This window comes from Pongo pygmaeus, chromosome 15 (assembly GCF_028885625.2).
Source record: "Pongo pygmaeus isolate AG05252 chromosome 15, NHGRI_mPonPyg2-v2.0_pri, whole genome shotgun sequence".
Lineage (NCBI taxonomy): Eukaryota > Metazoa > Chordata > Mammalia > Primates > Hominidae > Pongo > Pongo pygmaeus.
In genome coordinates, this window is record NC_072388.2 from 99,929,498 (window position 1) to 99,952,630 (window position 23,133).

At 51.5% G+C, this 23,133-nt stretch overlaps 1 protein-coding gene across 2 annotated transcripts in view; it reads left to right on the top strand.

The window, feature by feature from the left end:
- The window catches only part of LOC129012317 (uncharacterized), a 34,901-nt gene extending 20,525 nt beyond the window's left edge, over positions 1-14,376 (top strand). For both annotated transcript variants that reach the window (XR_008493602.2, XM_054447973.2), the window contains one exon: positions 14,041-14,376. Coding sequence is in view for 1 of the 2 variants with exons in the window: in XM_054447973.2 (XP_054303948.1) it covers positions 14,041-14,128 (88 nt within the window). In the remaining variant the exon portion in view is untranslated. The remainder of the gene's footprint in view (positions 1-14,040) is intronic.
- Positions 14,377-23,133: the final 8,757 nt, after the last annotated feature.

Consider the following 23,133-nt stretch of genomic DNA (forward strand, 5'->3'; position numbering starts at 1 on the left):
AGGTAAAGAAGTAAGCAAGCCAGGATGAGAGTGTGTGTACACAAGACCATGGTTCATCCACTTTGATGCCTAGACAATCAATATATAAATAGAAAAAACCCGGTGAATCACTAAGTAATAGGGCAACACACAAAGCGATATCAGTTGATTATGGAATAAGGGATATGTGTAATTCAAATATATGCCTCTGACATTTGACGATGACAAAGAACCTAAATGAAAAAAAGAATGGCTGTGTGAGTAGCGAAGTGCAGAATGAGACATAGATTTTGAGTCAAAATGAAAAGATGCAAGTTAAGGAACAAGTGATCAAAAGGGAGAAGGGAAAGGTTTTTTTAAAAAACCGAAACAACAAATAAAAGAAAGGTTAAAAAGAAAAAAAAAAACTAGAGGATGAGTAACAAGTAACTCTATAAGGAGGACCATGTCAGGCTACTGTAAGCCAAGCATTAGGACTGATACAAATAATAATATGCTCCTGGCATAGAAAAATAAACCACAGAGAACGAGTTCAAAGAATAGCAAAGAAAGAAAGAAGACCCGGTGGGCGAAAGATGAGAGTGCACTTTTACCAAAAGTTATCTAAGCCTGAGCACTTGAAGTCTGCATATAAATAAATAAATGACAAAAGAAAGAAAAAAGGCCAAAAAGTCTACCCTGCGTGTGTGGATGGATGAATGAGCAGTGGGAGTGCAGTGCCAGGTGACAAGATACTGTGAGGGGTTTTGAGTCATCCAGTCCTGGGCACTGAGGTCTGTTAGATGAAAGGATATGAGAAAGTTAATATTGGTAAATAAAGAAATAGGAAAAAATGTAACAAATGTTAAGTACGGAAATACATTAATGGGTAGTAAATAAAGATGTAAAAGAAGGCAATGCGATCGATGGTGGCAAAAGATCATCACAAATTAAGGGCTATGGCTGGTCCACTTCTAGAAAACCACAGGCTGTCCATTAAATAATGAACATCTAAGTGAACAAGCCAGTGAATATCTAAATAGACAAGGATGAGGTGAATGAGAAGACGTGGCCCCATGGGTCCTCCTGATGAGGGTGTTGGGGCCCCCCTGGGCACCCCAGCTGCATGAGAATGAAGGACAGGAGGTATGGAAAGCTATGACAGAAGAGAGAAAGGAACGGTAAAAAGAAATAACAATCAAACGGATAAATGGGTAGATCCACGAGAAGAGTTAGGCTAGGACTTCTCATAAGGACACCGGACTCCACTAATAGAGGAATAAATGCCTAATAAAAAGAGAGCAAGCAGGAAGGAAGGATGCTATGAATGCAGGAATGAAGGAATGAGTGAGACATGGAACCGCACGACCAAGGATGGGCGTTTGCGGGTGGCTTTATGATGCGTACAGCCAAGCTACTCCGTGGCACTGAGCTCCGAAAACAAAGAGTGCAAGAGAGAACGAGTGAGAGAGTGAGAGAGAGAAATAATAAAAAATAGGAAGAAATGTAAAATGGAAGAAAGGAAGAGAGGTAATATATTAAGGACTAAATACATGCATGCAGATTTAAGACAGAGCCGTGCTAGAACAGGAATGAAAGGCTGTGTGAACCAAGCAGACCGCTTAATTGGCATCGGTGCTGCTGGTATGGTCAATCACCTACTCAACTAAGGAACGGCTCAAAGTATACACATGGAAGGGAGGAGTGGGGCCACAGAGAGAGGGCCCATTAGTTGCAGATTATGATGTATCCAGTTAGGTGCACCTGCCATCGAGAAGTGTAAAAATAAGTATTTACATAGAAAGAAAGACTGAATGGATGCATGGTGAATGCATGAATGAATGAACGACAGAAAAGATTTGCATTGACCGATGAGGAGGGCATTGTAGAGAGGGATGAAGGTCATTCATCCTGGGTGCAGATCTCCAAAAGAATGACAGAAAGAAAGAGGGAGTGGAGGAAAGAAACAATAGGATGGGAAAAAATGAAAATAGGAAAAAAGGAAGTGAAAAAGATAATACATAAGTAGATCAAATAAGCTGATGGAAAGGCACTGGCTTAGCACAAGCCATCCACATTAATTCAAATCTGTGGCTCTGAAGTTTGTTTTAAAAATGACCACAAGTGTAAGACTGAAAGAAAGAAAAAATGCACACATTCCATAGGATGCAAGAAAAGGAGTGAGGAATGGAAAAATTGGAAGAACAAGAGAGGGAGAGGTGTAAGAAAGGAGAAGAAAAGTGAAGTAGGCGTATGAAAGAAAAAGCACTTCTTGGACAAGCACTGAAATATAATGAGACAATTTTATCCATTAAATATAATAAACAGTAAACATTGAGGTTCATCAATAAAAGCACAGATACCTGAATAGAGGAGTGACTGGCTGAATGAATGAGAATGGATGATTTTCACTATCCTCTGCACTCAAGGCCCAAAAGAATGAAAAGAGAAAGCAAGAGAGGAGAGAATATGGAAACGTATGACAGGATGTATATAAGCAGTACAAACATACTGAATGAATAAATAAAGACGTAAATATGTGGGAGAGTGGACCATGCAAGGACAAAAAGAGGAGAGAAGGCAGCAAGAATTAGGACTAATTCAAAACTGGGTTCCTGAGATAGTTAAATAAATCCTGCACCAAATCCCCAGGGGGAGGAATTAACGAACAAAAGACAGCCCCACATGGACCAGTGTGCAGAAGGCTCTGGGAACTGCAGATTATGGTTAATCCAATTCTGGGCACCTGAGGTCCATAAATAAAAGAATAAGTATTGAAATGAAAGGATGACAGAAAGAATGAATGGACACATGAACGACTGAATTAGAAATGGAAATGCCTGGCACAGCCAGGAAGGAACTGCCCATGGGATTGTCATTCATCTCACTCTGGGCACCTGAGGTCCATAAGCGTGAAAAGAGGCAAGAAGAGAAGTGTCAGGGAGTCAAAGATAGAGCTAAGGAAAGGCAAAAATGAAACTAAATGAAAGCAAAAGGGAAAATAAAGAAAAACCAATAAAAAAGAACGAATACGTGGGTGTATCTGTAAGAGTAGGATCTGTTAGGATTAGTCATAAGACTGTGAGTAATCCTGAAGATGGATGAGATAATCCAGGCCCAGGTTCCCAGGGGGAGGGAAAATGGAGAAAATATAAAAAGAAGTGAAAAAGGAAAAAGGAAAGGTAATAAACAAACAACCAAAGTGATAAATGGATAGTTAAGGGAGGTTGTCTGAACAGGGATTATAATTAGTTTACATACGTACTCCTTAAATAGATAAATACATTACACCTTTCAAAGAATAAATGAAAAATAGAGAGACATACCTGGCTCCAAAACAAGGCTGTATCTTCTGCCACTGTAATAAAATAGATGCAATTGAGGTTCATAAATAAAAGAATAAATACTTAAACGTAAAAGGTGACTAAATGCGGGGAAGAAAGATTGCAAATAAGTACATGGGCCAAAGATGTTTGTTTTGCCCATGGAGTTTTAATTAAAACAATTAATAAGGAAAACAAATACCCAAAATAAGGAAGACTGACAAATGAGTGAGTGGATGAGACAGTAAATGGTGCTTGACGTAGGAGCAGTAGTGCTTTAGGGACCAGCATGAAGGTGATGACCGGGAGCCCTGATTCATGGGATTCTGTCCACCTGACTTTATAAGAACCAGAGAATGGCTGGGAATGGTGGCTCACGCCTGTAATCCCAGCACTTTGGGAGGCCAAGGCGGGCGGATCATGAGGCCAGGAGTTTGAGACCAGCCAGTTTGAGATCAGCCTGGCCAACATGCTGAAATTCCGTCTCTACTAAAAAAATACAAAAATTATGGGTGTGGTGGCACCTGTCTGTAATCCCAGCTACTCGAGACGCTGAGGGAGGAGAATTGCTTGAACCCGGGAGGCGGAGGTTGTAGTGAGCCGAGATTGCACCACTGCGCTCCAGCCTGGGCTACAGAGCAAGACACTATCTTAGATTAAAAAAAAAAAAAAAAAAAAAAGAAGAAGAAAGAACCAGAGAAATGTAAGGAAGAGTGAGAGAAAGAAAGAAAGATGCAATTTGGGAAGAAATGACAAAGAAATGAATAAAGAATAAAATAATGTAACGGTCAATAAATAGGACTTGTGAATGGAGGCCTTTAGGACAAACGTTATGATTAATTTCAAGCTATGTTACTGAAGTCCATAAACAAAGGACTCAGATCTAAATGGATGAATGAATGACTGGAAGAAAGGGTGGTAGGAGGGTAGGAAGAAAGGAAGGAGGGAAAAAGAGAAGAGAAGAAGGAATCTTCTTTCCAGTCCTGTGTTCTAGACAGTGGAATGAAGTGGTCCCCAGGGAGGGTGGCTGTTGGCATGTCATGTGCTTGTCACATGCACTTGCCCTGGCAGGGAGGAGCTGGCTCAGGAAGACCCTGGTCTTGGGGTGCTGTTGCCCTATCTTGGCTGTGTGGGCCATTTCACTGCATCCGTCTCTTCTCAGTTTCCCCATCTGTAAACCTGGAGTGGCACCAGCTGCCTACTTGGGTTGATCTTACGTGTCTCTGTTGATGGTACCCCATCTATGGCCTGGATAGGCAGGAAGGGCTTGGACCCTGGGCCCCGCAGAAGGTTGCATGAACAAGTGGTGTGAAGCCTATTGGGTAGCTTGGCCACTCCCGTGACATGGGTCACCTGCGCAGGAGGTTTTGCCCACCAGGGGGCAGCAGAGGGTCAGGGAGCAATAGGCCCTGGGTGGAGCATGGGCCCCGCCTGCTGTGTGCCACCATGGGTGTGGCGCCTACTCACATCCAGGGGTTGGTGCAGGGAAAGGCCAGAAAGTGGCCAGGCGCACCTGAGAAGGGGGACCCAGAAGCCCCGGGACCCAGGAGCCCTGGGCAAGCCACCAGAAACCTTGTTCTTGCAACTCTCTGCAATGTGCCCAGGCCACCCTCTGTCCTGGTCTTCCATGCGGCAGGGCACCCACCCTTCTCAACTCAGGTTTCCCTGGGCAGCAGGTGCACCTCAGCACCCCTGGGGTTGCAGAAGTGGTCCGGGGACCCTGGCTTCCTTGACATGCCATCCCCAGAGCCTGGTTCAAGGCCTCTCTGTCTTCTCGGCTGTTTCATGATGTGTTTTGTAACTTGGCGGGATTGCGTTTCACTGTGTTGAGGTTGTCTCTTCTCTGACTTGCCCTCCGGGGGACTGCCAGGGCAAATCTGGAGAGCTGCTCATGCTGACAGTCCTCCCCCAGGGCCTCCCCGGTTCTGTTGAGTCTCCTTTCTCTGTAGTGGAGGAAATGTGTGTAGTTTTGTGTTGTGTGCCTGTTTGTCTGTAAAAGCAAGGACCAAAGTCTCCCTTGTTGACCTCTCAATTCCTATTTGGGACATTTAAAAACACTGGATTCTTAACAAGTGCCCCGAGCAGTAGGAGCACATCTTGGATGGACTCAGGAGCACGTGGCAGGGAGCACGTGGCAGGGAGCACGTGGGAGGCGGGGGAGTGGGGTGGGGCCAGGCCGTCTGGAGTGGGAGGTGTCATGCTCAGAGTGACTCTGTAGACACTGGGTGGGATGGGGGTGTGGGCGCAGGCATGGATGGGGCTGTTACTCTAGTGTGATGCTTGAGGTCTGAGCTGATGGCGGCAAAGTGGGGTGCTCAAGAATCAAAGCTATGGGGTTATAGACAGGATATGAAGGAGGGAGGGAGGCAAGAAGAAGGGGGTGGTTCCCACGCTTCTAGCTCCGGCTGAGTGGATGGCAACAGCGTTTGGAAGGCGGAGGACATGGAATTCATGTGTCAGGAGCCACCTTCCGAGCCTCCAGTACCACGTGTCAGGGCCACATGAGCTGGGCCTCGTGGGCCTGATGTGGTGCTGGGGCCTCAGGGGTCTGCTCTTCTTCTCTTTCAGAATCTGGGGCTCCAGGCTATGCCTTGGCTGGACTGAGGTCTGGGGGTGCACTTATTATCCCTGGGGACACCTGCTGAAGCTTCTCCCTGACAAGCTGTGTCACTGTTGGATGAGGATGGGGCGGGAGGGGCTCAGGGCAGAAGAAGACCGGGAGGGTCTTTCAAAAGAACTCATGTACGGCGGTTACAAAAAGTCAGCAGAGGCTCAGGAAGACTTAAAGTGTGCAGAAGGCGGGGAAGGGAGGGCCCATCGCATGCACCAAGAGGAAATGGGAAGGAACAGGCGACTTTGGCTGCTAGGAGAGCCTTCTCCCAGCATCTAGGGGCTGTCCTGACGGGTCACAGTGGGTTGAACTGAGCCAATGAGAGCAGCTATGGGGAGACCCACTGGTGCCCTGGAGGCTGGGTGGGTTTGGGTTGGATGAATTCTCTGTGTCCTTTTGGAAATGTGGAGGCCATGAGAGGGGATCAGGGCTCTTAGGGTTTTGACCCTTAAGAGTTTTGTATCTGGAATTCAAAGGGTCTTTAGTTCTGGGATGCTGAGATTTGGGATAGGGTTCCTAACGGCACAAAAGCCAGAGATAAAACGTCCTTCACGTGCTCCCTACCTGGTTCTTTCTGTACCAGACCCACAAGGTCTGAGTTGGGATCCTAGTGCTCCTGTCTGGTCAGGGCCTATCTTTATGTGTTCGTTAAACTTTAAACAATGAGAATAAATTCTGTCTCTTGACATTGTCATTTGCATGCACCCCACACACAAATCCTTTCCTGGTGACACCAGGAGCTACAGCTCTCCTCAGCCTCCTCTTGTGACTCCCAGCTCCCTCCTTGGGAAGCTTGGCCTCAGGACCCTGGACAGACAGGCCACAAATCCCGCTGTGTCCCGTTATGTTCCTAATGTAAATGGTGTGGATGGCACTTGACCTAGAGCAGTGGGAAACGCATCTACCACTCAACATTCTGACATGTCACCCATTTTACTTTCTTACAGGCATACTTTTTTTTTAAAAAAAGTGTCTATTTTTTAATGAGCATCCCTTCTTTAAAAAAACCTAATTGCCATTATTCATCACATACACTTTTTTTTTTTTGCATCCTGCCTCTTCTATTTAATATTCTGTCATCAACATTTTCGCTTGTTCCATTCATCTTCATAACCTCACTGGTTGCGTTGTGCCTTGTTGAGTGGCTATGGTGTCATTCACAGAACCATTCTGTTATTCTTATGTATAACCACCTTTTAAAAATATTATGAATAATGCCACAACTAACTGCTTAAAACACCCTTTTTTTCATTCTTAAGAATTATGTTCTTCCACCCAGAAGTTATCATTGCTTCATTACAGATCAGTTTCCCCTGCTAGACTGTGAGCCCCATAAGGGCAAGGAGCTTATTGAATTGGCCTTTGTATCTCTGATGCCCAACATGTTGTAGACTATAAATAAATGATGAATGAGTGGATGGAAGAATGGAGGAAGGAGCGAGTGAGTGAGTGTTTGGCTGATGGATAAGAGGGCGGAGGGATGGGTAAATACATGGATTGGTGAATGAATGAATGAATTTCCTTTGGTTAAGTCTCTTGAAAGAAAGGCTATGGATCTTTGTATGGATGTTGATTAATTTCAGAAGGCTTACAGCATTTTACAATGTTCAGCAATGTATGACCACTTAATTAAGAGATGGCTAGTTTGTCTCTGTTATAAAGTACTTTTGCATTACTTTAACTTGCATTGCTTTAATTACTAATGATGGGCGAACACTTTGACCTATGTTTGTTAACAAATTGTATTTTATCTTCTGTGAACTGTTTGTCCAAGTCCCTTGGGTCATGGCTTTCTGAAGAGACTGGTCCCAGGTGTCCTTGGGATGTGGGGAGCCGTTAGCTCACTGGAGGCATTCAAGGAAGCAGCCAGGCAGCCCTCGGAGAAGGTAGTGTTTAGGAGATTCTCATGGTGTGGGGTTGGCCTAGGTAGCCTTTCAGGTCTGTTTGATGTGAGGATTTGCTTCTCCCTGGGAAGTGGGTGATGGGGACAAGGACACCTTCCATTGGCAGGTGTAGACACTGCAGGCTGGACCTCCTGGGTGTGCTCGTGGACTCCGATCTTGCCCTCGATAAAACCCCTGTGGGACAGGAATAGCTCTTTGAACCTCCAAGGTCCAGACAGCCACATCCTAGCACCCTGTACAATCAGTTAGTGGCCTTCCCACCAGCGCAGTCACTCATTCCTATTAGATCCCCATGAAGCCAGGCCCTGGGGGTTCCATTTTCCCACCTCTTAGGGGAATTGGGTTCCCAGCGTCCTGTGATGTGTCAACAAATGTCCTCAGCCCTGGCCTGCACATGTGGCCTCAGTGGTGGTCTTTGGGGTTTAACTGACGAATGGAACATTTTGGATCAGGACTGATGGGAGAATCTCCTTTCATTTTTCTTCACCTGGGGCCATTACATTCCAAGGAGCAGAATAAAGGGCATATTCTGCCCAAAGCATCAGGGCTCACAGGTCAGTCACAGCCATTTAGGGAGGGCACGTCACCCAAGGAGGGCTCGCCCTTCTTTCCAGAGCATCCTCCGCTCTCAGCAGAGCTGCTTCTGCCCACCCATCCCTCTACTATAGCACTGAGCACTGTTTGCCTGTGTCAGAATCCCTCACCCACATGTTCAGCTTGGTATCCAAGCTTGGGAGGCCGGCAATGACTTTCAACATGAATTGCTCCATCTACCCATCCATGCATTCGGCCTACTTATCTTGAACCCGTGCTTTTGGCCTTTTCTTCTCCTGAAAGCAAACCCTTTCATTTTGGGTGGGCTGTGTAGCGCCATGGGCTGTGGTTATGAAGCAAACACCTTTTCTTGTAGCTGCCTCCTCCGGGGTTACTGCTCTGAGCACGTCCCAGCTGGATCTCATCTGCCACTGTCACCCACAGCTTCTTCCCCATGGTGCTTTCTATGTGTCACACACCACGACTATGACCGGGGTCGCAGAGCAGCCTGGGGCCAAGCCCTCCCACCCATAAGCAGAGAGGTTCTCCCCAGGCCTCACCTTGCCTGGCGCATGGTCCCTGCCATGAGCTTTGCGTTCAGCCTTTCAGCTTCCTCCACTGGATGGCAGTGGTTGTAACTCATCCATTCATCCCTTCATTCCTTCATTCATTCACTCACAGCCAACAAACATTTAAAAAAAAATTTGCCAGTGCTATACTAGAGCTGGCTCCCAAGGACCCGCTGCCGCGTTGCCTTTTGAAAGAAAACAATGAACGTGTTGGTAAAGGGTCGTACTTTTGTGTCGGTGACAAGGCGAGATCCCTGAGTCAGCTCAGGCTTGTAGATTCGAGTTCTGTTGCGAGTTTGATTGCCCCTCTGACTTTGTCCCCTGTACAACTAGGTTGATTAGGAATCAGCCAACTGTGTTCCCCGGGTGCTCAGAAATCACAGCCCATATCCTCGAGAGGCCAAAATGAGAGCTGGGGGGTTCCAAGATGAGTGGCTGCTTCTGGCCGTGGGCAGGCTTTCAAGTCATTAGAACACTCTGGCCTTTCCTGGAGGTGTTCTTGGAGCCATTCCTGCCCCTTTCAAGAGGAGTTAATGCCCAGCTCTGTTTAGTGAAAATTAGGGGAAGATGATTGCTCATGTGGGTGATAAGAATCACCTCCCGTGAGGGGGTCTGCATAGAACACTCCATTGGCAAACCTGGGTGTCCAAGGCACGTGGCATTTTGCAAACTCTGGGCGCAGCTCCGAGCTGTCCTGCAGGTCCCAGACCAGGTGAGAACTCCCTGAGTTCCTGCTGCCTGGGTCGGGGGTGAGGCATAGGTCTTGGGGGTTTGACCTGGAATTCTGAATGTTATTCATTGCATTGGAGAGGAAGGACAGTAGGCAAAGCCAAGACCCTGGAACTGGACAAACTCATGTGGTATAAAGTCACTGTGAGAGCTGGAGTTGAGTCTGCCTACTGGGGAGGACTGCGGCACCTACCTCGCAGGGCTGTTGTGAGGAGCAATGTAACCGTGATTTTGAACTGTGATTCTGGAAGGGCGGTGTGCGTGTCCCCGGGGGTGTGCCAGGCGAGTGAGGATAAAAGGCCAGGGAGACAGCCTCACTCAGGCAGCTGAGTGGGAGAGCGTTTATCTCTAAACCTGGAGGGGTATATGGTGGGACAGGAGGAATTTTGGCAGGAACTATCATGCTAGGGGCTTGGGGGACTCTTTGGACAATGCCCCTGGACCCCCCGGGGGGACGCGTTCACGCTCACCTCTGAGAGGCTGGAAATGCCTGGCTATGCTTTCTGAATGCTGTGTGCTTCCTGCCTCTGTGCCTGGCCTGTGGGCAGCACCTACTTGTGTCCGCCTTCAAAAGGCCCTTCTGGGTGGTGTCCTTTTCCCCAAAATATTAGGCACCAGCCATCAAAGATACTGCATTGTTCCCGCCCCCACCCCTCCCTCAACTGACAACATTTGGGCTCAAATGCCAGCAGGCTGGGTGCCCAACACAGTGCCTGGTGAGTGGTAGCGCTTGCCTTTCTTTTCTGTTGAATGGATGGATAGCTAATGAAATTGTAACCAATGACAAGCCTTGATGTTTATAACCTTTACTAAGAGATTACTGTTTTTCTCTTCATGGACCTGTTAACAACTGCCATATTGTATCTTATGGACATTTGTATGCCATGTTTGAAGAGCAGGAGCCTTGTTTTGGTGTCATGTTGATGGAACTTGAGCTGTCTGATGCCAATCTGTGTTTTATGTTAGAAAGAGCCTAGCATTAGGATCTGGCAGACCCGGGGGCCACTTAATTAACCCTTTGCCTGTTTGACCCTCAATCTCCTTTTCTCTAAGCCATAGGTCACCAGAAAGCCTACCTCACAGGGCTGTTGTGAGGGCCGAGGGTGGGTGCGCTGCGACAGTGCAGTGCAGATGCTGGCTTTCCCTGGGAATGGGCATATGTTGGGATTTGTCTTGAAAGCATGAGTGATGGCTTTACTAGTCCTAAGTGAATAAAAAGTCAGCCCTGACCTTACGCTGGGATTGCATTTCCCACAGTCAGTGGCATGTGCAAACCACTGGCGGAGCAGCCTGCAGGTGCTTAGCGATGTGGGCCCAGAGTAAATATTTGTTTGATTGATGAGTGATGGCTTTTTCCTTCCTCAGAGGTTGCCCTGCCCCCCATTCCAATGTGGGCTGCTGCTTCTTCCCAGCAGGTTGTAGCTGGCAGGGCCGTTGTGCTTTGGGGTTTGCTGTACCTGTCGGTGCCATGAGGGGACGGTCTGTCTGCTTGGATGGGTTTCTGCAAACATTCATGTATGCCCCTGGTTTCGTTTGTTAGGGAGAAGGAGTGGGGTGACCTAGAGAGAGGATGAGGAAGGGGTTCTGGGTGGTATCCTTGGGGTACCAACCCTCCTTCCACCCTGTGCTCTGAATTTCCTCACGGTCCTTTTCTGTCCCTGGTAGAAGGTGCAGAAGGTAGGCTTTGCCACCTTCCCTGGGCCTGGCACCAAGCTCGGGGGTCTTGTACACTTTCCCTTCTCTAACTGGGGTGTGGGCCCATTTCCTAGATGAGCTTGTTTAGAATCAGGACAGCTGGTATCAGAGCCAGGACTTCCCAGTCTTGCACAAACAACCTGTGCATTTCTGAGTCCACCAAATAAGGCCTCCTACCTGGTCCGGCTCACCCCTGCCAGCCCCCAGCAAATGCAGCCTGGTGCGTCCCCACCCCTGCCAAGAGCCCAGGAGTGCTCTGGCAGAGGAGTGCAGGGATGAGGAAGGAGGCTGTGCCCTCCAGGGAACTCAGCTGCGTTAGAGGAGGTGCCGCTGCGCTGGCAGGGGTCTCCAGACATCCCAGGCAGGGGTCCTTTCAGATCAGGCGTCTCTTCACCAGACCACCGTATTCCTTTTCCAGCCTTCGTCTCTTGCATGTGAGGGTGCGGTGTTTGGCTCTCATATCCCCACATTCCTGCTGGTGGGGGTTTGAGCTGGGTGTTCCTTCTGCTCCCCACTCCCCACTCACAGCCCCCACCCCATGCAAGCCTCCCTTGCTCCCACTCTTTGTCTCCAGCTTTCACAGCCTTGGTGGGCAGGCTGCTGGGCCTGTTGCCGCTCCAGCTCTCTTCCACCCGCCTCTTCTTTCTCAGCCTGAGCTTTACTGTGAGGTCTGGGCGCCACACCTTGGCCCCTGCCATGCCTGCCCCCAGAAGCACCCACGCGGGTCCCCTGATTCTCCCCTCCCCTGGGCTTTGCTGAGGAGCCCTTGCATTGTGGCCTTTGGTGTCTGCCGCATGCCCATCCCCTGTTCTTGAGAACTTGGAAGCAGAGGGGGCCCCTCCTATTGCTCCCAAGGGGCTCCACAGTAGGGAGCCCCTCCCAGGAGATTCTGAGTCTGTGTTTAGGTGTCGATTCCTGGGTGGGCCTTAGGGTCCCTTCAGGCCAGGCCTGTGTGTGACCTAAGGCTGGGGGGCTCTATCAGGCACCTAGTGTCCCTTGGAGGTGGGTGGGGCTGGGTTCTGGTCTCCTGAGGGCGGGTGGGGAGACAGGCTCAGGGAGATTTCCATGAAGCTGCCCTTGAACCCCTCCTCTGAGGCCGGCACTGCCCTGGCCCTTTACACCCTGCCTTCTGCACTAGTAGGCACGTAATAGATGCTCGCCACCTGTGGAGGGCAGGGTTTAAATGGCTGGAAAGAGCTGAGTGGGCTGTTTGGCTAGTGTACGCACCATTTGTTTAAAAGGAAAGGGTGTGTTTCTTGGCAAAGACTCTTCGGAGAAAACGCTGAACTGGGGAAGGATCTCTACCTGTTCTGGGGCCTCACTGCCCTTCCTGCCAGTCGGAGGACAGGCAGTCACTGGTGGGTTTCCCCCCAGTGGAAACACAATAGTTTGGAAATATTTATATCTAGGATAAAACTTCATCTGGACCAACATGTCTTTGTTGGTGTTGTGGCCCAGGTGATTTTGGGAATGTAGAATACATTTGGCAATTTCCAAATGGAGTGATGACCTGCTCCTCCGCCCCCCATGCCCTCCCTGAGGCTGGAGGCTTCAGAAGCACCTGCCTTGGGAGGAGGCTGTTCTACCTGAGAAGTCTTTGTCCCTACCATTGGTGACAATCAGCATTGACCTGTGAGGCACCTGCCAGGTTTGGGATGCAGCCTTAGACATCCAGAAAACCGGGGGTGGAGGGATGGGGTGGGGGCTTCAGACCCCAGAGCTTGATTCCTTTTATCTGTCTCACCCCCAAAGAACGGTACATGGGTACCAGGTAGGTTACTTGAATCACCCTGAGCCTTGATTTTCCCACCTGTTAGAAACGGGGTAATTCATGACAGTGTCTGCTCGGGAGATGGCTGTGACCCCTGAGAATTCTCGCTGCATGCCGTAGGCTGGCTCGTGAGACTCAAGGTCTGGGTTCAAGGCCCCCCCAACCCCTTCTGATTGTGTGTCCTGGGCGAGTTTGCTGTTTGTAACCTGGAAAGCGTCACACCTGCCTGGCACGGTTATTGTGGGATTCAATGAGATTGTTTGTGTGAAATAAATGCTTTGTGACTGGCACACAGGCGCTCTCATCCTGGCTCTCCTGGTGGGCCCGGACCGCTGGGTGCTGGCTGCGGAGGCCCTGTGCTCCCTGGAACTGTCTGCGCTGGTCCCAGGGACTCTTGGGCAGAGTGGAGGACAAAGGGTGAAGCACCAGCCCGCTCTGGGGAGACAGTGGCAGAGGGAAGGGTTTGCTTTTAAATCCACTCAGCAGGTTCAGACAGGAGAGGATCAGAGGGGAAATGTTTAGAGCCCTCAGGAGGAGGAAGAGACCAAGTTTTAGGAAAAACACCAAAGCTGGATAGGTTGGGCAGAAGAACTGGGGATAGCATTTAGAAAGGCTGAGAGTCCTGGGTTCTGGGTTATCAAGGTGAGAGAAACCAGAGGTTGCCAGTTGTAGGTGGGCGTCAGGAATAGAGTGATGCTTCCAGAAGTTTCTGCAAGTGGGCAGACTCCAAGGTAGGGTAGAATACACCAGAAGTTAAGGGGAACTAGGTAGACAGGCCGAGCTGGTGGCTGGGTGCTCCCCTCACCCTCCATGCTGCTAGGAGCCCCTGAGCACGGACTCGCTCTCCTCTCCCTCCCTCCTGGGGCCTGCCTGTCTGTCTGTGAACTCTTGTCGGCCAGCGAGGCCGGGAGCAGGTGGCCTTCATCTGCAACTGTGTCTCTCTCAGCCTCCACAGCCACGGGGACGCCCTGCACCTATTCCCACGGGACAGGCTGGACCCAGAGACTCTGGACCCGGGGCCTCCCCTTGAGTAGAGACCCGCCCTCTGACTGATGGACGCCGCTGACCTGGGGTCAGACCCGAGGGCTGGACCCCTGCCCACCCCGCAGGAACCCTGAGGCCTAGGGGAGCTGTTGAGCCTTCAGTGTCTGCATGTGGGAAGTGGGCTCGTTCACCTACCTCACAGGGCTGTTGTGAGGGGCGCTGTGATGCGGTTCCAAAGCACAGGGCTTGGCGCACCCCACTGTGCTCTCAATAAATGTGTTTCCTGTCTTAACAAAAACAGTGATGGATGTGCTACTAATATAAGGAGGGGTGAGTGTTGGGTATCCTGTCTCACTGGGCAGTGTGATGGGTGGGAGGGCGGGAAGCCGGCTTGAACCCCACACAGCCGCCAGCACCCTACCCTCTGCCCACTGGGCTCTCAAAGGGGAGGGTGGCTCTTGGAGGTCCGGAGGTTGACACGTGCTTGGATGAACTAACATCTGTCCGGTCCCCTCCTTCTACTGATCGTGGGATGCCAGGCTTCTTTCCAGAAGGGACTGTACAGGAGGAGGTGGTGGTGGAGATGGGTTCTGAGTTGAGCTCACTGCGTGAGTTCCTGGAGCCCCAGAGAGGAAGCTCCCCTGGGGCTCTGAGTCTTCCTCCTCCTCTTCTCACATTCCCCAGGGCTGGGCTGAGTGGTCATCATGCTTGAACTGATGTTGAGTGATGGCCAAGATGGCCCAGCCAGGCTGTGGCTAAATTCATTCCTCAAAATGGCTCCTGAGCAAGGCTCTGTGTGTAGGCTCCTGAGCAGGGCTGCAAAGGTGGAGCCTCAGACCCATCCCTGCCCACGGCAGCAATGCTGGCTGAGCTGGGGAGGTGAGCCTTGCACCCCTCAGAGTGGCTTTCTGTGAGCAGCTTGTGGCTGGGCTGAGCGGGGGCACTGAGGGGCAAGGGGCCGAAGGGCACTAGACCCAAGTCAAGATGGATCCTGAGTCTGCACACCTGGCTTTGCTGCAGCAGATGATAAGGACATGCTCCCTATGGGGAAGGAGAGACCGACTGCTTTTGCTGCCACAGCCACCACGGCCATCACAGCTACCACGGCTGCCACGGCCACTGCCACTACCACCACCATCACAGCCATGGCCGCCACTGCCACTGTCACCTCCTCCCTCTTCTCCTTCCTCTCCTCCTCCTTCTCTTCTTCTTCCTCCTCTTCCTCCCTCTTTTCCTTCCATCTCCTCCTCCCTCCTTTTCCTCCTCCTCTTCCTCCCACCTTCTCTTCTTCCTCCTCCTCCTCCTTCTTCCTCCTCCTCTTCCTTCCTCTTCTTCTTCCTCCTTCCTCCTTCTCCCTCCTCCTTCTCCCTCTTCCCCTTCCTTTCCTGCCTTCTTTTCCTCTTCCTTTTCCTCCTTCCTTTTTCCTTTCCTTCTCCCTCCTCCTCCTCTTTCTCCCTCTTCTTCCTTTTTGTCCTCCTCCTTCCTTCCCTTCATTTGTTTCTCCCTCCTCCCCCTCCCCCTCTCTCTTTTTTTTCTCCTTCTTTCTCCTCCTCCTCCTGCTTCTCCTCCTCCTCTCCCTCACAGGGAGGTACCTCAAGAGAACTGCAGGCAAGTCCAGCCATAAGTGAACAGGACTGAGCATGGCCCCTTTGCTGAGAGAAACAACCGCCTTGGGGATCATGGCCATGACTTGGCGAAGGAGACCTGACCCAGCCCGATGGAGATGGTGACATGGATGGCTCTGAGTCAGCAGTGAGAAGAGGAGGAGATGGCCTTCAGAGTGCACCCCACCTAGATGAGTCAGTCTGTGCTCAGCCAAGACCAGGCTGAAAGTCCAGGACAGTCCTGTGTGGTGAGCAGAGTGTCAGCCTTTGATGAAGCTCAGGTGTCCAGAGCAAGCCACCCACTGATGTTCCAGAGCCAAGACTCCAGCTCCAGTCTCTGTTGAACTTTGGGCATTCAGAATGAGCCACTGACTTTTGATGTCCCAGAGCTAAGACTCAGTTCCAGCCTCTGATGAAGCTCAGATATCTAGAAAGAGGGACCTCCTTGATGTTCTAGAGCCAGGACTCCAGATCCAGCATCAGGTGATGCTCAGATGTCTATAAAGAGGAACCTGCTTGATGTTCTAGAGCCAAGACTCCAGATCCAGCATCTGATGCTCAGATATTCAGAAAGAGGGACCTCCTTGATGTTCTAGAGCCAGGACTCCAGATCCAGTGTCTGATGCTCAGATATCCAGAAAGAGGGACCTCCTTGATTGATGTTCTAGAGCCAGGACTCCAGATCCAGCATCCAATGATGCTGAGATGTCCAAAAAGAGAGACCTCTTGATGTTCTAGAGCCAGGATTCCAGATCCAGCGTCTGAAGAAGCTCAGAGGTCCAGAAAGAGGGACCTCCTTGATGTTCTAGAGCCAGGACTCCAGATCCAGCATCCGATGATGCTGAGATGTCCAGAAAGAGGGACCTCTTGATGTTCTAGAGCCAGGATTCCAGATCCAGTGTCTGAAGAAGCTCAGAGGTCCAGAAAGAGGGACCTCCTTGATGTTCTAGAGCCAGGACTCCAGTTCCAGCCTCCAGTGAAGCTCAGATGTCCAGAAGGAGGGACTGCCTTAATGTTGTAGAGCCAGGACTCTAGCTCCAGCCTCCAATAAAGCTTGGATGTTCAGAATGAGGGACGTCCTTGATGTTCTAGAGCCAAGACCCAGCTGTAGCACTTAACGAAGCTCAAGTGTCCAGAAAGAAGTACCTCTTTGATGTTCCAAAGCCAAGATTCCAACTCTATCATTTGATAAAGATCAAGTGTACAGGAAGAGGGACCTCCTTGATGTTCTAAAGCCAGGACTTCAGCTCTAGCTTTCGAAGAAGCACAGATGTCCAGAAAGAGGGACTTCTTTGATGTTCTAGGGCTGCGACCCAGCTCCAACATCTGACAAAGCCCAGATTTCCAGAAAGAGGGGGCTCCTTGATGTTCCAGAGCTGAGGGACCTCCTTGATGTTCCAAAGCTATGACTTTAGCTCTAGTTTTCGATGAAGCTCAGATGTGCAGAAAGAGGGACTTCCTTGATGTTCTAGGTCTGGGACTCAGCTCCAACCTCTGACAAAGCTCAGATGTCCAAAAAGAAGAGTTTCCTTGATGTTCTAGAACCCAGACTCTAGCCCTAGCCTCTAATGAAGCTCAAATGTACAGAAAGAAGGACTTTCTTGAAATTCTAGAGCCAGAACTCCAGCTCCAGCCTCTGATGAAGCTCAGATGTTCAGAAAGGGGGACTTCCTTTATGTTCCAGAGCCAAGACCCAGCTCCAACCTCTGACAAAGCCCAGATGTCCAGAAAGAGGGACCCCCTTGATGTTCTAGAGCTGGAACCCAGATCTAGCCTCTGAGGAAACACAGGTGTCCAGAACTGGTGAGAAAACCTCAAGCCTGTGGGCTTCCCTGGGCAGGGATAGGTGTGGCCAAGTTTGACTTGAGACTGGAGAGGGCAGACAACACTCTTCTGTGCAAGGGTGGCCTGCAACATTTCTCAGTAGTGACACTGGCATAAAGATGGGTCCCAGTTGCAGAAGGAGAGATGTGGAGAGGGGACTCCTTGTGGGAGGAACCATATTAGGAAGAACATGGCAGCAGAAATCATGGATTGCAGATGGGGTGCCTTCGATGAATCCTGCCTGAGGGCATGTAACACTGCAGCAAAGCGCTGTTTTATGCCTTTTAGTTGTGCTGGACTCATGGCTGGCCACACACACCAGCCTTGACCCACAGGGCTGCCAAATTGGCTGGACCCCGGAATGTAACCCAAGCTAGTTTCTGCGGCTTAGCTCCTCTCCCAGTGGAAGGTGCTAAACCCCCACTTGCCAGCCCAGTGTAAAGCTGCAACCTTGGGGCGAGTCAGATCTGGTTGCCTCCTTCTAGCAACAGAAGTTCATCTAGGTTAGGACTGGGACAGGGCCAGGCTATCGCAATGGGTGTGAAGACAGCAGGAACGACAAAGGAGGCCACCAAATACGTGGGGTTATGGATGCTAATGTCTCAGGTGAAGCTGCATTTGGGACTGCAGCCCTGCCCTGAGCACCTTGACTCTACCACTTGCCCTCCAGGAGCTCCACTGACACCAGACTGTCCATTAAGCTGGAGAGAGATGGCAAATAAAGAAATAGGCCAGAAATACTGACTTGCTCAGAAGCCATAAGAGCATTACAGGTAGATAGAATCCAAGTGACGAAAAATGTAGACTTGGGGAGGAGAGAGTGCTGAATGCTATTTGGGATGTTTGAGCTCTGCAATATCCAGAATGGGAGAGAATCTGTTCTCACCAGTTTTGCCATTCAGACACAGCTATGAGAATGGATCCTAGAAGATGACTTACTTCATTCAGCTGGAGTCTGGAGGAGAAGGGAGCAGCTAACAAGAATTCTTGAAAAACACGCCCTAATGATGCCACATCATTCTGGTGATATTTCCTAGAAACTCATTAGAACTTGGAACTATGCAAACAAGAACTTCTTTGATGAGTAACTGGAACTTGAGACTTGGGATTGAATGAAGGAGAAATGTCATCTTAGAGGACTGCCTCCCCGCTCCCCACCGTCATATGGCCAAGTTATTTTAGGAAATTTCCAAGAACAAACAATTAGAATCACTCATTGCTGATTTCCTAGAAGTCTCCACAACAGATTCTGAAGCCAAATGCAAAATGGGTGAGCCCAGCTTGTGAGGCTTGTGAAGAAAATGTGAATCCTACTCTATAAAGTCGTTGGCCTCAGGGAGCAAGACTCAGAAGTAGAGCTGCGTTAGGGAAAATGAGGACAGAACAGAAGGTCTAGATGGCCAGGCAGAGCCCTGTGGCAAAGACAAGCCTTGAGATGACTGTGGGCCCTCCCCTGCTGGCAGCCACAGCTTGTCTCAGACTCACCCCTCAGAGCCTGTTTCTCCATCACTCCCTTTGTCCTTCTGCCCATCAGAGGGATGTTCTCCAGGCTTCTGTGTTGCTACCTGGCTTCCGTGGGCCATGGCCTGAGCCAGGCTGTGGGCTCCGGGTGACTGTCCCTGAGGTATGGTGAGCTTCCTGAGTGGTGGCCACTTGGCAAAGTGGATCCATTGCAGGGAAGTGGGCAATTACCGGGGGAGAGGAAAATCATGGCTTTCTTCCTTCCCAAGAGGGGCTGAACTGGGCTCCCAATTTCCCTGACACTCCCAGCTCAGCTTGTAGAGGAATCAGGGAGTGGAGATGCCTTGGGCTGCAATTTTCTTTCAGATGACTGTAATTTTCCCCTCTTATCCTCACCGGTAGCTGCTGTGGGACAGGGGCAGGCGGGGGCTCTGAAAGCTTTTCCTCAAGCTCCCCTTCAATGCAGAGCTGTTTTCATGTGCCCACCAGCCAGCAGGAGGTTGTGCTTCTAATTGTGACCCCCTACTTCTCAGAAGACACTTCGGACTCCACCCCCGCCTCCATACCCAACAATGCCACGCGGCATTTCGTGTGACTGAAATGGAAATCCAACCTGGCCCTCGAGGGCAGTGAAGCCAGTCCGAATCACAGCAGATGATGCCCTCTGCAGAGGCTGGGCTCATGAACGGCCTGGGTGGGTGGAGGTGGGTTGAGAGGATGGGGTGGGCAGGGCAGGGGAGTGCAGGACAGTGACCAGCTGGTCCAGAGAGTCCTGCCAAATTCAATCCAGATGTTACTGGATTAATCAGCAAAGGAGGGGGAGCCCCGCCCCCACCCCTGGAGACATTGATGAGCCCCATGGGATAGCTGTGGCTTCCCAGGCAGCCCACAGACCTACAGCTGCCTATCAGCAGCCAGGGCCTTCTGGGCAGAGCGCCTCGGACCCCAAATTTCCCTGGGAGGGTGGGTTTTTGGTGTCAGCTTAGTTCAGCTCAGCTGGCTTTTATAGAGCATGCACTGGCTGGCTCACTGGGGTGATGCTGTTGTGGGGTAGATGAGCAGCAAGGCAGATGCACAGGGTTGGGTGCAGGCAGCACTCCATGGGGCATGCACGGGGCCCCTGCTTTTCAAGCAGAGGTGGACTGAAGGCTGGGCTTGCAAGGGGGTGGGCTGGGGTGGGCGCTGGTAGGGTGTTCTGAAACATTACCTATATACCTGCACTTTACAAAGCACTTTATATGTTTGCCTGGTGTTGGCTGATGGTGGAAGGAGTGATTGGAGTTGCCTGTCTGTGGCCTGGGTGCTGGTTAGTACCCCCATGTCAGAGGTACAGACCCTGGGCTCAGAGCAGGTAGAGGCTGTCCCAGGGATTCTCGAGTGTCTACAGGGGGACTGGGATTCCCTTCCTGGGACCAGGAGGCCCTCTTCCTGAGATGCTATGGCTGGTGGCCCTCCTCCCCCAGAATCACAGGGCCATATGCTAGGAGGAAAGACCCTGTAAACTCCAGACCTGACCTCCTGGGATCTGGGGTTAGTCACCCAGGTGGGGATTTGCCTCTCTTGCCTTTCATTTAGAATTGACTGTGAGCCCCTAAGGGCCAGGCCTTAGCCAAAAGCCTCCACGCAGCCTGGTGCTCCTGCAGAAGTGCTGCCTCTGGAGGGTTTCTGCAACTTGGGACTCCTGGCAGTGGGGCTAGTGTCCTCCATTCACCCCTGCTCCTGCACAGTCCCCAGCCCTAGGTGTGCACCCTCTAGTGTGGGGTGAATGGGCTCCTATGCCCATTAGCTCTGGATTAGGCTCAGATGTATGTGCTGGGCTCCTGTTATGGGAGGGCTCAGAGCACAGGGACCCCTGGCCTGGGAGGGGGTAGCTGTGTGCATGTGTGTGGGTGTGTGTGCCTCCATGAGCCTGTGTGTGCCTTCGTGAGCCTGTGAGTGTGTGAGCATGCCTGGTGTGCACGTGTGTGGGCGCGTGTGCCTGTGAGTGTGTGAGCATGCCTGGTGTGCACGTGTGTGGGCGCGTGTGCCTGTGAGTGTGTGAGCATGCCTGGTGTGCACGTGTGTGGGTGTGTGAGCCTGTGAGTGTGTGAGCATGCCTGGTGTGCACGTGTGTGGGCGCGTGTGCAGCTCTGTGCTTGTGTGTATGTGCATACGCGGGAGACAGATGGTGGAGAGCGACTGGGAGTGGCCGACAGAGTGGATCTGTCCCTAAGCCTAGAGCACCCTGGGTGCCGATGCCACATCCACATCCTGCCCCCAGACCTGCTTCCCGGAGTCACCCATGCCTATACCCCCTGTGGCTTTGCCCACCAGTCCAGGTCTGCCTCAGTGGACAGAAGAGCGAGAGTCTCGGCCCTCGAACCCCTACTCTCCTCCATCCTTCTCCACTCCCCCACTGCCTCTTCTTGGCAAAGCAGCTGGAGTGAGACCTGGGCTGAGGCCAAGGGTGGGGCTACCGTGCCCCCATGAGCTGCAGACACCGTCCTCTCACCAGCTCTCCCTCCTGTGTCCTGGAGTGGAACCCATCCCCATAGCCCACCCCTTAATCCCTACCCCTTGTCTGGGGTTCTGGCCATCCCCCCCACCCCCATCCCCTAGTCTCCAGCTTCCAAGGCAGCTCCCCAGACAATGGGTTCAGCAAGGGGCAGGCTAGGTCCTGTGCCTAGCCCCTCAGCTCCCCCAGCCGCTGCATGGGGCTTCTGCTGCTCTGTGGCGCTGGCTGGGGAACCTCAGGACCAGATGGGGCCTCCCAGGCCTCGGCTGCTGCATCACGCTCTGGGCAGGGCCTTGGGCCCGGACGACGCCTGTGCCCGCCATGCCCTCTGGCTAGATGCTGCACCCTCCACCCAGCCTCCAGGTGAGTTCTCGTCGTGCCCACGGTGCCCCACCCTCCTCAGCATCCAGGTGATGCATGTACCTGAGGTTCCGAATCCAGAGGGGAAATGTTTGCCTTTGCACTGCATATTTACGCACTGATCTGAATTGAAGGGTGCCCAAAATGACATCAGGCTTTTTCTGAAAAAGTCTTGTTTTGCCCGATTGGTTTGCCAGTGAGGTTCAGAGTGGACAAATCAAAATGAGCTGATTCCACACCTCTGAGGTTTTGACAAGTGCTCCATACCTAGCATTTGTCACATCTATATGCTATAGTATAAGCCAGAGGCCACCTCATTGCAACTTTGTAAACTTCCTATTAACTTTTACGGCCCATTTAAAAATGGGCTATGGGAGGGGGAGATCCATGGCTTTCCAAAATCCCTTCGTGGGGTCTGTAAGCAGAAACGTCTGCTGCCCCCTGTTCCAGGGCACGTCCCACTCCTCACTGGAAGGGCTCTCGGGCTCACTGATTGTTCTCTGAGCATCACACAGGGTCGATTTTCTGTTAATGCAAGTGCGTGGGGTGGGTGGCAGGGGCGTCGAGCTGAACGCTGGTCTGGACAGGAAAGGCTCCTGCTTCATGTCCCACCTTGACCCTCAGAGGTTTCCAGGCCCAGCTCTTGGGCCCTGGCTTCCTCCTCTCCCTCTCGTCTTTGGGGGGTGCATCTCATGCATGTCTGTTACCATGGACTCCATCATCACGGCTCCCATCACCTCCATCTGGCCTCTGTCATCCTGGGCACAGCATCTCATCTCTGGCCATCCCAGCCTCCATCACCCGCCTCACCTCCATCATCCTCGCTTCAGGGCTCATTCTGGCCTCCAGGGCTTTGTACATGGTAGGCTTTCATTCATTCGTTTGCACATTCGGTGAAGGTCTACTGTGTGCCAGGCCCTGTGCCAGGCATCGTGTAGATGGACGTTGCCCTTGTGAGTGCACGCCTCGGGGAGACGCACGCCAGCCGGTGGATGGCAGGAGAGCCTGGGCCAGGGCTACGGGTGGGGGCGTGGGTGTGGGCATGGGTGCAGAGGAGGGTGAGCTGGTTTCCAGAGGGGTGGGATCAGCTGGGGTGGTGGGCAGGGGGTGGAGGTGCGGGCTCAGCTGAGGTCCTGCTGTGTGGAGCCTGGAGGGAGAGATTGCATGTCCCCTCTCTATTCCCCATGGGTCATCTCAGTAATGGCTGCCGGAGTTCAGGGGTCCCTAGATTGCTCCCAAGGTCCTCACTCCCAAGTCCTTGGCAAGATTCCTGCGCCCCAGGAGCCTTTTGGCACCTGAACTCTGCCACCTA